The sequence below is a fragment of the Miscanthus floridulus genome, chromosome 8, assembly GCF_019320115.1.
Source record: "Miscanthus floridulus cultivar M001 chromosome 8, ASM1932011v1, whole genome shotgun sequence".
In the NCBI taxonomy this organism is placed as follows: Eukaryota; Viridiplantae; Streptophyta; class Magnoliopsida; order Poales; family Poaceae; genus Miscanthus; species Miscanthus floridulus.
This window is the reverse complement of record NC_089587.1, coordinates 48,171,382-48,186,974: the sequence shown is the minus strand read 5'-3', so window position 1 is coordinate 48,186,974 and position 15,593 is coordinate 48,171,382. Positions and strand designations below refer to the sequence as shown.

Below are 15,593 nucleotides of genomic sequence, written 5' to 3'. Positions count from 1 at the left end.
ACAAAAACTGATATGTGCTGATCTGAGGTTTCCCAAAACTGGTTGGGCCAGTTTTGGTAGCTTTGTCAACATGCAAAATGGACTTTACTATTACATTTCTCTCATTTCAGACAACCGTAATGCAAACGTAGGTTGCCCAATTTAGACGGTATAAGTCCACCTCATCCTGTATATATAAAGGGCGACGGCCGATTAAGAAGAGGACAGTTGCACAAATCAGTATACAACTTTATTTTTTGTCATGTCTTCTCCTTTTCCAAGCCTTGTTTGTTGTTTATCCTTTAATTCGATGATAAAAGGTGGTGCCTTAGGACTGCCAGCTAGGGCTAACCTAGGGAAACCCAGTGACATCCACGCCCTGACAGGTCTTTATTGGGCAAGTGTTTTAATGGTTCTTTACTAGTTTATCCAAAAACTACTCATTTGTGATCACGTAAGCATGACAGGTATTGACGTGAGCCTAATATAGGGCTACATATATCAAACCCTCGTATTTAGGGCACAGCAGTCTGGTTAACCCCCAACTTAACCTCCATATAATTCTCCCAATCAGCCGGGGCCTAGGGGCTACACCCATCCTGTATGCTCACGCGTACACCTTGGGCCATAAGCGAATGGCCTAAGGGGCCTCTGAAGACCTGATCTAGAAGAAGTCCTGGCGACTAAGGGAAGGGACCAAGACAGGAGGGTCCAATTCCCTTGCTCGGGTCGCCTTCGCTTGGGGGCTCAGCTGACCCAAGGGAGCCCCGGCCGAGCAAAAGCCCCCATAGTCGACCCAATCTTGGATCAGGGTGAGCGTTCACCCCATGCAACACTAGAAGATAGCTCTAGAATCTATCAAACACTTAGAGCCTGACAGACGTAAAAGCACTACACTGTCGTCCCATTCCACAGCTATGAGGTTCACTCCCTCAACAGAGTCACGCTAGGGGTTTGACGTGTCAAGACAAGGAACTCTTCCAACCCATGAACTATGGGGCTCTAGGCCACCCAAGCATCCCCTCCAAGCAGGGGGAGAAGCCTAGCGTGCCAAGGAAGCTAGGAGAAGCCTCACCTATAGAAGGCACCGCTACAGCAGATAGCGCCTGGCGGTCAACACTAGGCTGCAATAGTGGCATCAGAAAGTGGTTGCAATTTGTCAGACACCTAGCTACTAGATAAAGGAGGACCGATGGTGCCAAGAGGAAGAAGACCGAACCATAGGTGCAGAAACCCTAGGAGAAACCATTCGCTTTGTACCCCCATTGCCTCCCTGGTATATAAGGAAGGCATGAGATCCTGTAGAAGGGATCGATTGATAGACAACCAACTAATCAAAATGGATCGGAACTCAGCGAGAGTAGCCTAACCCATCAAACTCTAGATTAGCATAGCGCTTTCCCCTACACCTCTCTCTTAATTCTTCCATTGTAAGAACTCTCGATTAAGCATTCCTAATACGAAGAACACCACTGCTAGACGTAGGGCTCAAAAGCATAAACCCCTTGTGTTTTGAGTGCACACATCGACCCACATCGAACAACTCGATGACTGTCATGGTTACGATCCCATGACATGTATCCTTTGCTGGTTTGCTCATAAACCTTGCCACTCTTCACCATGTAAGCATGATAGTTTTGGTTCATGGGTGACCCATGAAAACTAGCTAGGCAAATTCTTCCTGAAACCAACTAGGCCAGTTTTCAGCAAGATCATGCCAAAGTGACACGTTTGCCTTCTGAGTGTTCTAGCTCTTCAGGTGTGGAGCATAATTACGTTAATAGTTGCCAACCTGTCAGTGTTTTGTAGACCGACCAATAAATTTATACGATTGTCGCGCTGCTCCAGGAAGACGATGGTAGCATCCAAAAGACACAAGGATTTAAACTGGTTCAGGCCGGAGCCCTACGTCCAGTCCTAGAGATGATCGAGTGCATGTTCCTCGCTTGAATGCTCTGAAGTTATTACAATGGGGGTGTAAGAATTGTGGAAGAGGTAGGAGAATGGAGCTAGAGCTAGAAGATAGACTGCCCAAATGAGAGTTTCGAGAGTCCGATGTCTTGGAAGGGTGCCCTAGCTTCCCTTATATAGAGTTCGGGGCCAGGTCACATACAAAGAAGGAGTTTCCCCTGACCGAGGGGTCATGACCCTGAGGGAGGGGACCTAGCTAACTTGGCTTGCAAGAAATGCCATCTTGACTTGGTGTAGCGCACGTCCGGGAGTGGTTGTCATCATGGTCTTGTGCCCACGTCGCGGCATGGGGTGGCAGGTGCTACTGTGCCGGTTGTGGCAGCACTGTAGGCACGGTGGTGATCCACCAACCGTCCCGAGCAACGTAGTCTCGCCGTGGCCTTCATCATCACCTCCTGATCTCCTGAGGGCGTTGTACACGAGTTGGTAGCCGCCCTAGGTCATTGGTCGTCTTGCTGCTTACGGAGCTGGTGGCCACGATCCCGAGCTCCAGGGTCGTGGCCTTTGTTGGCTTGGATGGCCTCAAAGTCAAGGCCGCTGTCATGAACACCATCCCATAGTGGGTGGGGTCATACACCCGTCTCATCGAGCCATATTTGGATGGTGGGTAACTATACTGGCTGCCACTGCTTGGTGGTGTTGTCTTGTCTTCACTGCATGGCACAGGGGTGGTGTCTGACAAGGCTGAGGGGACTGTTGTCTCCTCGGTCCTTGTGGGGTCAGTGCGTCGTGCTTGCTCTTGTCAGAGTGGATGCTCCTAGCGGAGCCCGATCTCTCCCCATCCCTCCCAGGGGTCAGGGCGGAGCAGAGGTCGTGCGGCGCTACGCGGCTCGCGGTGAAGGCAGAGTGAAGAGGTCATGGTCAACCCCTGCCTTAGTGCTTGGCCTAGGTCCACATAGCTTAGTTGGGCCTCGGTCATTCGGGCTTATATCAGCTCATGTACCGTGGGCCGCCCAAGTGGTTGACTAATCGGTGCCTTAAGATACCTGAGGTATCATAACCTTGACACAACCATTTAGTGTCCACGGTCAAGAATAACAATAATCTTAAGACATACATTTCTATCTTTAAGTGGCGATTCTTCTAATTCATATTTTAATAACATGCGAATTATATAGGACGCAGCTAAAAAATGGCCATGCGTGCGTTAGGACACATGCACAGACGTCTTCAACCTCACCCCCTCCCCCTTCTTCCTCCTCACCGGTGGTCGCGCTGGTACCTCGTCCTTGCCACCGCCCCACCGTGCTGCGCTAGGGCTTGGTCGGAGCTCCAAGACCCATGCTCACGAGAACATCCTTCTCCCCCTCTCCCGCCAACGCCATGACCTCCTTCTCCCCTAGCTTCGCCGCCATGATGCTCTCGCCCTAACCTAGCCCGGCTGTTTCCACCGCTGCCAGGCCCATAACCATCCTCCAGCTATCCCCACCACCTAGCTTGTTTTCCTCACCCCAAACCTTCCCTTTCTAAGCCTGGAGGAGTTAGGGAAGATGAGAGGAGAGCTCGCTGAAACCCTAAGAAGCAGATCTAGGAGGAGGAGGAAGCCAACATCGCTAGATCCACCATGGCCGCTGCCCATGGCGTGGTGGGGCACGGTGGGACGCGAGGAGGAGCTCGCCAAGCGCCAGAGAGAGAGAGAGAGAGAGAGAGAGAGAGAGAGAGAGAGAGAGAGAGAGGGCGGGCACGTGAGGGAGGGACATGCATGAGCACGGGCATCGGGAGGGAGATGAGCGTGTGTGAGTGAGTGTGCGCACGGCTGGATTTTAATACGGCCATGCGTATTAAAGTCATTACCAATTATATATTGCCAAAATATTCCTCCTAATGAATCTAAAACCATAAAATTTATAATTTTAAACTATACAAATTTCTAGAAAATGATGATAAAAAATAAAAATGTTTGTCTTTGATAAATTAACTAGAACAAAAACAACAACAACCTTTCTGAAACAGAGGAAGTACACACCGAGTTCTCAAGGAGCATGGTCGTGTGCTTGCGCCCATTAAATCGTTGGTAATATGAGCAGCAAGTGCAAACTTATAACAGTACTAGGTTGACATCACGAGTTCCCTAATACTTTCACGTGTCTTTCCTTCTTTTTTTTTTTGACATGATCAGTGGTGGCCCCTCTGACATGTGGCTAGTTCACACAACAATTATTTGGACATGATTAATTCAAAAGAGAATCCTTATATGATTTCTCAAAAAGAAACTACATATGGATGTGAAACCATCTTACATCATAGTATCCGGATGTAAACACAACAATTTTTCAAAGAAACGTCAAAAACAAGAAATACTTCACTAGATAGCAGGATTATCTGTATCTTGCCACTTCTTTATTTTATGAAATGTAAGAGGGGGAAATGATTGATAATATTTCTTCCACGACACATGGAGATCAGCCTCCAAATTGACCATTCAAGTAATTGCCAAGGCCTCCAAGGGAACCATGAAGCAGAGAGTTGACGAGAAGCCCTTCACGCAGTCCATTGCTCAAACTGGGAAATGTGGTATACATGGTTCCAGCCCTCTGGCCACCAAACAAAACTTGCGAGGGCATTGCCACCATATGCATATGAGATTGTGGTGGCAGCCTTCTTGTTTGCATGGCATCTTGCAGCACCTTGCGGGACCTCTCCTTGACCATGTCTTGTACCATACAAAGCTCCTTTCTCAACTCCTCCAACTCATGTATCCCTAATGCACCAACATTGGCATTCAGCAATTGCATTACAGGTCCCCCACTCTCCCTCTCCAAAGCCTCTACTGCCCGCTCCTTCCTCTTCTTCTCGGTCTCCATTAATTGTTGCAGCTCCATAACCTGCTGATTCATCTCATGGCTTCTACCTGTCGATCCTTGACTACCATGGCTCCCACTTCCCATGGTGTGGCCACCCAAAGTGTGCACCGCAAGGAAGCGGTCAGCAACAGACGAAGTAGAGGGATGGCCAAAGGAGAAGCACTTGCCACCAGGGGAGAAGGTGACAACAGCAACCTCTGCACCGCATAGGGTGGAAAGCTCACTGGCCTTCTTGAATAAGCTTGGGCGGCGCTTGGAGAAGCATACCTGACGTGCCTCCTCACCTTCGATGCTCTTCATCTCAATCCTTTGCCTACCCTTGGTCGACTTACCCTTCACCATCTCCAAGCTATTTGGCAAGTTGTTTCTTGGCTATCAATATGTTCTAGCTAGAACAGATGCAGTTGGAGATTATATGGTTAGGCAATATGGTACAAAGGGGTTTATATAGAGTTGTAGTAGGAAGAAATGTTTTGATTGGTGTGGATGCATGGTGTTTTTTTGGTCATTTTAGCTGGGCACCATGCTAATTTATCTGGAAGGCATTTCTTGGATGGAAAAAAATTAATGCATAGATTTTCAAGGTCATCCTACATTTTACAGTCGACACTTTTGGAAGTAAACAGAGAAACCATGTTAATTGTGGTGCAAAGAATGGAATGAATACACCAAGAGTCCTGTCAGATGTACAATAGCTGGAATGTGACACAAAGATCTACCTATTATAAACCATCCATAAGATAATTGCTGAAAGCTAAGACATGAACTAATACAGAACAAGAAGGCTGGATTATCCCTTTGCACATTTCATACTATTTGTGTTACATTCACATATAATTGGTTAAAGAAAGCATTTAATGTATACATGTGAATAAGAAACTTAGCCAAATGTTAGCGTTGCTAATTTGTTTAACTGATTCTTGTGGTAATAAGGGAGGATCAAGGTCATTTAAAGTGCACAAAAAATTAACTGGATGTACGAAGAGACCAGCTAGCTAGACATGTGCTAGCCTGATAGTGTGGAATGTCAAAATGTGGAGTACGAATTGCCTACTATGAAACATTCATAAGATTGTCATGGTCATGATAAGAGACCGATTAAAACTCAATTATGTGCTCTAGCAAATATGCCTTTTGATGAGTTCTAACATGAGCCATGAGCCGCAAAAAATGGAACCACTTGAAAAGGTAAGGGGGAAAGATTAAAAAGGTGAAAGGGCGAAGGCCTAAAACAGTGTGTATATTAATGGTTGGATCCTACACGTTCATATTCCTACGGAAAATTTGGCAAAATCATTTCTTCTTAGAATATTAAAATGTGTGAGGTTATGTTTTCAGTTTTTTTTACCTTCATTCAATTTGATAAACGTCCCTAGCCCTCTCGCCATTCCCTCGTCCATGATCGTCGATTTCTCCTAGGCAAACTTGTGCCTCCTTGTCGCGCTAGGTTTTTAGAAGCACGTCAAACACTAACTATTTGTGTGCGTTGAGGATGTCAACAAAACACATATAGCAATAAAAATGAAAATATCATAAATGTTTCTTATTAAATAGCATGATATATTTACATTAGCCATACCATATAATAGAAAACAGCAGAAATTTTTTCTCAAAAACGTGTGCTTCATAATATTAAGAAGAAAATGGGACAAGAATCCAGTTACAACACACACTACACAACGCCACCATTCTCTATAGGGATGGTTGACTAAAGGAGCACACATCTAGTGCTTATGAAACTTCTTTGGGAAAAATCAGAAATGGTTATTATTAAATAGTGTGATAATAAGCCATACCATATTACAGCACAGCGGAAATGATTCTCAATCTTTTATGGGCCTCCATTCCCCATAGGGATGATATTGACTAGGGGAGCACACTTCTCTGAAACTTCTTCGAGCTAGTACCCATCTTGGATTTTGTTGGATTTAAAAAAGTGTGAGATCACCATGCTTAACAAGTATGACCCAAGTTTATGCATGGCTTAAAAGGCAAGACCTGGTTGTACTGCATCAAGTACTTTTAGTTGACCATATTTTATTTTTTATGCCTAAGTTGCTACATTACGCTTACATACCCAAGAGACAAGAAATTGCTTGATTGGATTAGATTTGAACCCAAATCATCCATGGTGACCAACCACAATTAGTATAACTATTATAAACAACACTCAAAACAGGTTGTACAACTTGACCCATGTATCGTGACCCTAACTTGACCTTGGTAGCCAACCTCTTTACTCACTTCCAAGGTGAGTCGATAGGTGTCGGGGTTATGATACCCCGGGTATCTCAGGACACCGATTAGTCAGCCGCTCGAGTGGCCCACGACGGCCAACCTAGCAGAAGCCTAGCAGTCGTGGCCCATCTAAGCCGCGCGGACCCGGGCCACGCACTAAGGTAGGTGGTCAACCATGACCTCTCCCTCCTCCTTCCGCGACACGCAACGCAGCACCGCACGACGTCTCCTCCGTCTCGACCCCTGGGAAGGAACAGGGAGAGGTCGAGCCCCATCGGGTACGCCAGCCCTGACAAGGGCAGGCACGCCCCACTCACTCTGCCCAAACTGAGGTGACAGCTATCCCCTCAGTTAGGACACACTCCATCCTGCGTCATGCTGCGCAGACAAGACGACACCGCCAGGCGGTGATGACTGGTACGGTGACCTACCGTCCAAATACAGCCCGATGAGACGGGCGTACTGCCTCACCCTCTATGAGATGGAGCCCACAACCATGACCTTGACTTTCAAGACAGACCAAGCCAACTAGGGCCTCGACCTCGTAGCTCAGGATCGAGGCCACCGGCCACACGACCAGCAAGGCGACCGATGACCCAGGGATGGCTACCTGTCCCCTCACTGTCACCATGATAGACGACGATGAAGGCCATGACAAGTTCACATCGCACAGGACAGTTGGCGAACCACCACCATGCCAACAGTGTCGTCATGCCCGGCACTGTAGCATCATGCCACGGCATGACGCGACGTGGGCACATGACCATGACAACGACCATACCCAGACATGCGCTGACACCAAGATAAGACGGCCTTCCGTGCAAGCCAAGTTTACTAGTTTTCCCTCCCTCAGGCTCAAGACCACTCGATTGGGAGAACCTTTCTCTCTGTATGTAACCTGGCCCCTGGACTCTATATAAGGGCAGCCAGGCCTCCCTTCCAAGGGGATGGACTCTCAAGACTTCATTCGGGCAGTCCCTCACCACTCTCCTACCTCTTTACCTCTTCTTACACACCCTATTGTAAGAACTTCAGAGCATTCAACTGAGGAACACGCACTCGAACTCTCTCTGAGACTGGACGTAGGGCTCCGTCCTGAACCAGTATAATTCCTTGTGTCTTTGGATGCTACCATCGTCTTCCTAGAGCAACACGACATACGTATAAATTCACTCGTTGGTTGACAAAACACCGACAGTTGGCGTGCCAGGTAGGGGACAGTCGCGCACTCTCCTTGTTGAGAAGGAAGCGATGGCTCCTCACACCTTTGACGAACTTGCCCAAGGAATGGCCTCCGACTGCCGCATCCACCATGGGAACCCCGAGTTCGCCAACGTCGATAGGCCAGCGCCCACATTCGCCTTTAGCCTCGGCCAAGTCCTCCACCCAAGAGTCCTGGACTCCGTGATCTATGGCGGACACGCTCTCAGAATGGCCCCCGGCAGCTATGACAAAGATAAACAAAGTTTGATCTCCTGTTCCCCTTCTCCCTCGCAGTGATCTCCGTGTTACACGTCCCATCGACTTGATCTACTCCATGGATGGTATCACCATCAAGAACAGCAAGGGAAAACAAGGGATTGAGGGCAACAAAAGAAGAGAAGAAGATACGAAACCGGTTTTAGATGAGGACCGAGTACGGCGGTGATCCACGGCAAAACCCTAGTCCCTCCCCTCCTTCAATTCCTTCTCTCTATTTCTTTCCCTTCATGACTGTTGGGTTGGATAGGTGGTGCCAGTTTGGGGAAAAGAAAAGAAAAGGCACGGCAGGAAAAGATGGGACTAACCCAACCTGGTTAATGTATCCATGAGCTACAGTAACGTTGTTACCATTCACGACATTGCTTCCCATTAAATCTTCCGATGACCATAGTTTCTTCATCCGAACTCCGAACAACACCTATGAGTAGTCAAATGGAATGCATTCGATGAGCTCTACACATCTATGATCTTTGATCGTCCATCCGACAAATGAATAAAAAAATATTTTTTTGCCACTCATTAAAACTCCCATTAAAACATTTACCACTTTGTGTTTTCTAACATACAAAACGTATTTTGGGTGTTACAATAATACAACACAGCCGAAATGATTCTCAATCTTTTATAGGCCTCCATTCTCCATAGGGATGATATTGACTAGGGGAGCACACTTCTTTGGAACTTCTTCGAGTTAGTACCCATCTTGGATTTTGTTAGATTTAAAAAAGTGTGAGATCACCATGCTTAACAAGCATAACACAAGTTTATGCAACCTTAAAAGGCAAGACCTGGTTGTACTAGGTCAAGTACTTTTAGTTGACCATATTTTATTTATTATGCCTAAGTTGCTACATTATGCTTACATACCCAAGAGATGAGAAATTGCTTCATTGGATTAAATTTGAACCCAAATCATCCATGGTAACCAAACACAATTATTATAACTGTTATAAACAGCACTCAAAAGAGGTCGTACAACTTTACCAATGAATCGTGACCCTAACTTGGCCATGGTAGCCAACCTCTTTACTCACTTACAAGGTGAGTCGATAGGATTTCACTATGAGACTTTTCTGAAGTTCCCTTAACAAGTTAATAGCCCTAAGGTTTTGATCTACCTAGTGCTTGGAAATAGTCCTCTCAAGTGGCTCATATGGTTGTGGCATAGCACATACTTAGCAAGCAATGGGACAAAGTTCCCTATCTCGCGCCTTTCGATAGCCACACTAACAAGCTATAGTAGTTCAAATTACTCAGCCAAGGTCCGAGCCATAATATCCCTTATGGTTATTGTACTGTAAACACTAGTTTGCCGCTTTAAGAATAGGTTCTTATGGAGAGCAACCAAAGCACCAAAAAAGTTTAATGTTCTTGCTCCTTTGTCTATGTTTCTAAAAAAATCATTTTAACATATTTTTAGAAATTTCATAAATATTGTTAGTTTTAAAATAATTCCGAAAGAAGCTAAAAACATTTTAAACCCCCAAAAAATATTTCAAAATTTTGGAAAACCAAATTCTGAAGAAATAATTCAAACATGAGGATCCAAAACAAAATGTTTGAATCTCATGAAAATAATTTTTGAAGCATCCAAAAATTGGATTTTCTCTAGAAAAAAAGTATAAAAAGTTCTAGAAAATCCTCGAGTAAGATTATATGATGTCTATATATGCAGTTAAAAGCATTTGGACAATCATAAAGCACAAGATGCAAGCACCATAAATGCTACCAAGACACTTTTACACCGTATGATTAATTGATTTAATTTAGAAAATATTTTTTCCTTTACTAAAATTTCAAATTATTAACTAAACAATGGCAAAAATTAAGAAATTTGAGAAAATCATAGATTTAGTTGTCTCACCTATTCACATCCAAGATATGAATATTAATTTTGGGGTAGTCACAATCCTCTTGGCCTCTTTGGCCTAGATATTCTCGTGCCACTCATCCCAACAGACTTTATCTACCTCCCTTGCCTTAATGAGCAGGCTACTCCCATATCTCAATAAATCTTGTTCCTTATCCTTCTTGGTTCATAACAAGTCGTAGTACAGGCAATTGAAAGAACTAGGCCCTTGTTTTAATTTTGGTAATTAATAAAAACATTTGTGGATGAACCTTTCTATTTGAGTGTGTGAAGGAAAGTTAGTTTAGTTCACAAGATAAGATGGGCATTGACATGGATTTGATTGTTAGCATGTTGGAAAGCTCAAATCGAGCATAGCAAGGAGAAAACCAACACAAGGCTTGGCTAGGAAGGACCATGTGCAAAGCGATGGTGAAGGGCAAGCTAGAGACTCAAGACACGACGGACCAATGGTGAAGTGCGAGCAGAGGGTTTGGCGCCGATGGACCGAGGCAATGGCGAAGGGCAAGCTAGAGGCTTAAGACATGACGGACCATCAAGGCGGTGAAGTGTGAGTAGAGAGCTTGGCGCCGATGGACCAAGGCAATGGTGAAGAGCAAGTGAGGCTAAGGTCGATGGACTAGAAGGCTATGTGATGGTTTGAGTGATCCACATCATCTATTAACCATAAAGTATAAAAGTATGTGTTATATTTCTAAATTGCACGATTCTAACATTGCTAAATTAAAAGTAAGTATAAAGATATGTGTTATAGACCAACTAAACATGCAAATATTAGGATAAATATTTGTTTTAAAGTAAAATTACATGACTGGTCCTTAAACTATTGTTGAGTTCTCAACTAGATCCCTGAATTAACAAACTACGGTTTGGGCTCCCTAATCTATTTGGTGTGCCATCCTGGTCCAAAAAATACCACGCACCCTGGTAGTGGCTGATCTGGCACCATATGGTGCCACCATTTTACATGGTTATGTTAGATATGTGATATGCCTAATGCCATAGCACAATGCAAATGTCTGACGTGCATTCATACACAACACATTGCCAATAAGCTCAGATAGTTTATTTGTAAGCATCCATGGACCCACTCTTCTCATATGGAAATAAAACGGTGTTAAAACGATAATTGAACGAAGAAAATAACAAGCTAAAAGAACTGGACACATAAAAGGGCATGTACCTTCTCCATCGTCATCTGCATCAGGCTCCAGAAGACAAAAAGACAGCACCCCAAGGATCTCCTCGTGCTCCTCAAGGAGACGAAGCTTTCCAGAGAAGGTGTTCTTGTACACATAGACAGGTGAAATGCAGAGATCGCCAATACACAACTCCGAAGCTCTACCTACACACTTCCAAGAAATATACGACTACAAAACGGTTTGATCGAAAGAATTATACAGGATCGTTGGCATTTACCGTTTATTTCATCCATGGAGTCCAGCTCATGCATGGGCTGTGGATATCAGTCAGGGAAAAACATGGCTCAAAACGACAGTGATTTTACAGCAAAGCCAACACGAAATCCAAGGCCAACGTAACATATAACACCAAAAGGAGCCTAACTAATCTGACACCTAACTTTCAGCACGAGAATAAGTGTCGCTCTTCATCTCAGATTCAATGTTAGATGAGGAGCACAACATCTGCAACTTGAACTCAAGAATGCATGCGTGATCCAACAGCAGCAGAAGTTTTGCAGAGACTAAGGTTCACACTTCACTCCTTTCTAAAGAAAACCAAAAAACACCAAAAAGACCAAACGCCCAGAAGGAACACACCAAGAATCGTCGGTTGCATTGCAGTATGCAGAACAACCAGCCCCTAATTTGGATGGACATCAAATGCACTGCTCCTTTCTCCCAGACTCGAGACACAAATACACCATCACACTGTTAGCCAGGATATTAAGCGTGCCATACGCACTGTCAATGATATCATTCGTGTCCTTCTCATTCAGGCACACATGCCACCGCGTTATTGGGTGGAAGCTTTGCACACCGCCACTTATCTCCATAACAGGCGCCCCTGCAAACCTTTGTCCCTCCTCACACCTTACCAGGCATTGTTTGGCCATGCTCCTAGCTACACTCACCTTCGCACATTTGGTTGCCCTTGCTACCCCAACATGACAGCCACGGCACCACATAAACTAGCCCCTCGATCTACACGATGTGTGCTCTTGGGTTATCCTACTGAGCACAAGGGCTATCGATGCTTAGCCCTGGACAACAACAAAATCATTATATCCCGTCACGTTGTCTTTGATGAAAATTGCTTTCCCTTCGCCACAGCTGACAGCACACCGCAAACACCTCCAACATCCCTGCTCGACCCGGCTCCATCGTCATTAGATCTTGTACCCATTCGTGCCTCACGGGCCTCACCTGTGCATTCCAGACATGGTTCGGCGTGCACTGCCCAGCCACCATCAGTGCCACCGCATGGCGATGACTTGCCCGTTACTAGTGCGTCTCCACCAGCATCACCTGTGCACAGCCCCTCCACCACTGCGCCGTCCTTGCAGCCTACCAGCTGCGTCAGGTCCGATACGCAACCGTCGGTGTCTCGATCTGCATATCCCTCTATCACCCTGCACCACATGCAGACACGTGCTAAAGATGGCATTTTCATGCCTAAAACGTTCATGAACCTGTCTGTTAGCTCTTCTCTCTCACCAATTCCATCGACATATCGTCAAGCCCTCGAGGATCCCAATTGGTACAACGCAATGTTAGACGAGTATAAGGCATTGATGACTAATGATACTTGGTGTCTTGTTCCTAAGCCTACAGGTGCTAATGTGGTCACGGGAAAGTGTCTGTTTAGGCATGCATAAACTGAATCCGGATGGCTCTCTGTCTCGTTAGAAGGCAAGGTGGGTTGTCAGAGGTTGCTCTCAACAAGGAGTCGACTATGGTGAAACGTACAGTACCTGACGCAGCCATTTATATCCTTTGCTGTACAACAAGCTTGTCTGTTCATGCATGACCCTAGAGACAAACATCTTCAGCTTCTCAAACGAATCCTGAGATATGTTCTGGGAACACTTCACCATGGCCCTCACTTGCACAAGAATTCTTCTCCAGAATTGGTGGCTTATTCAGACGCCGATTGGGTAGGTTGCCCAGATACTCGTCGTTCCACCTCTGGATATTGTGTGTTCTTGGGCAGTAATGTGGTTGCCTGTTCCTCAAAACGACAACACACAGTGTCGCGATCTAATGTCGAAGCTGAGTACAGAGGTGTTACAAATGCAGCTGCTGAACTCAGCTGGCTACCTACGACAACTACTTCATGAACTGAATCTTCCACCGCCAAGATCTTCCATTGTCTACTGTGATAATGTGAGCGCATCGTACATGGCAAGCAATCCAGTACAGCATCAAAGGACAAAACATGTGGAAATAGACCTCCATTTTGTCCGAGATAAGGTCTTGCTTGGAGAAATCAAGGTTGTTCATGTTCCTTCATCAAGCCAGTTTGCTGATGTGTTTACTAAAGGACTACCAACTACACTCTTCAGAGAGTTCAGAGACAGCCTGCACATCCTCCCGGGTCCAGGCTGAGGGGTGCTGTTAGCCAGAATATTACCGTAGCCACAGTCTTCCACATGCATAGGATCCAGTATTACTCGGTCACGTCTTGTAACTGAAGCGCGCACGGCAAGGCTCATTGATGAATGGTAATCACCGATCTTTCCATTAGCATTCTGTGTTCTTATACATACCACACAATCAAAACGATGAAATCTCATGCAACTAAAATTAGCTTACCCATGCATGGTGAGCTCGCAGCCCGCATCCTCGTGGATTGCAGGTGCACCGCCGGCCGGCTACCATCCTCCACGTCCATCTCCCCGATAACACGACGGATGGACGACGACGCTAGATCGGTCGATCGGCCCTCAACTTCTGCGTGGGCTGCTGGTTGTTTATTTGGCTGCGCTGCGTGCAACCACGCACAGCGCGATGGAGTTTGGGGAGACCGGGATCTACTGAGTGATCAGAGACGAAGGAGAGAAGCAGTTAAGGAGGAGGGAAAACATTGTGACTCCAAGAAAAGAAGAGGGGAGCGCTAACGCTAAATAAATGGTTAGGCGCCTTCCTCCCTTCCTAGTGCTCGGACGGACGCATGCCATTCACAAGTCTGTGTATATTGTGCAAGGGGGCCACCATGGCCAACCAACCATGTTTTTTCCCTGAAAAATTGGGAACTGCTCTTCTTTCTTCTTTTGCTGACACTCTAGCTAACACTTGCTTGTCTTCCTTATCATCAACTTTTGTGACATGAGTTTTGGTACCTCTGTTAGACTAGATCACTCCTACATTTTTTTGTGTGTGAAAAGATTACTCTTATGGTAAAGGCGGCTTGCCCCAAGCAGTGTGTGCTTTTTAGGCACAACACGCATGCGGGTCAGTCTACCTTATCTTTTCTCATGCGAACCAGTCCTCCCGTCTTCCTCACCCTTCTCTCCCTCAATCCCACGACTGCCTTGGATCCAAGGTTTCCTCCTGACAAATCAAGCCCGATGACCCCAATCCTCCTCCGATGAGTCGAGCGGATCCGGCGACCACGAGCCAAGTTAGTGGTTAGGGTTTCGGGATTGGGGTCAGGGATTTATGTGTTTTCCAGTTGTGAAGGAAAGTTTGGGGAGGCGGCCAGCGGACTGGTCGTGGTGACGGTCAAGAAGGCGGTGGGGCAGGGCGGCGTCCCCGCCGCCCACCGGGTGGTCGGAGAGGCCAATTTGATGGTCCAAGCAGCGGGCGAGTCCACCTTATTTCTTCTCATGAGAACCAGTCCTGCTGCCTTCCTCCACCTTTCTTCTGCATGTTCCTCATTTCTCACTCTCACTCAAATCCATGGCTACCAAGGAACAAGGTCTCACTACTACAAAAATGATTTGTGAGATGCTACCCAAACATTAACGGAGGCAGTCACAAAATGCAAGCATCTCCTAAAATACCTGAGGATTTTCGAAGGTGGTTATTTTATTTACGGAGGCGGTCAACATTGGCCATCTCGCATAATGGATTTATGGAGGCGGATGTTTTATTTATGCAGGCGGTCAGATTTTGCCTGTCTCTTAAAATTGATTTACGGAGGCGGGCCTCTTAAGAAGTTTGCCTCTAAAAATGGTGGCCATTTTCGGAGAGGTCCACCTCTGTTAATGGGTGTGAAGCCCAACTAGCCCATCTTTGAGCTTAGAATCCCTCGACTATATAAACACCCAGCTAGGGTTTTCACTC

At 46.0% G+C, this 15,593-nt stretch overlaps 1 protein-coding gene across 1 annotated transcript; it reads right to left on the bottom strand.

The window, feature by feature from the left end:
* Positions 1-4,352: 4,352 nt before the first annotated feature.
* Positions 4,353-5,096, bottom strand: LOC136471912 (agamous-like MADS-box protein AGL29). Its single transcript, XM_066469657.1, has one exon. It carries the CDS (start codon positions 5,094-5,096, stop codon positions 4,353-4,355), a length of 744 nt encoding a protein of 247 aa, XP_066325754.1.
* Positions 5,097-15,593: the final 10,497 nt, after the last annotated feature.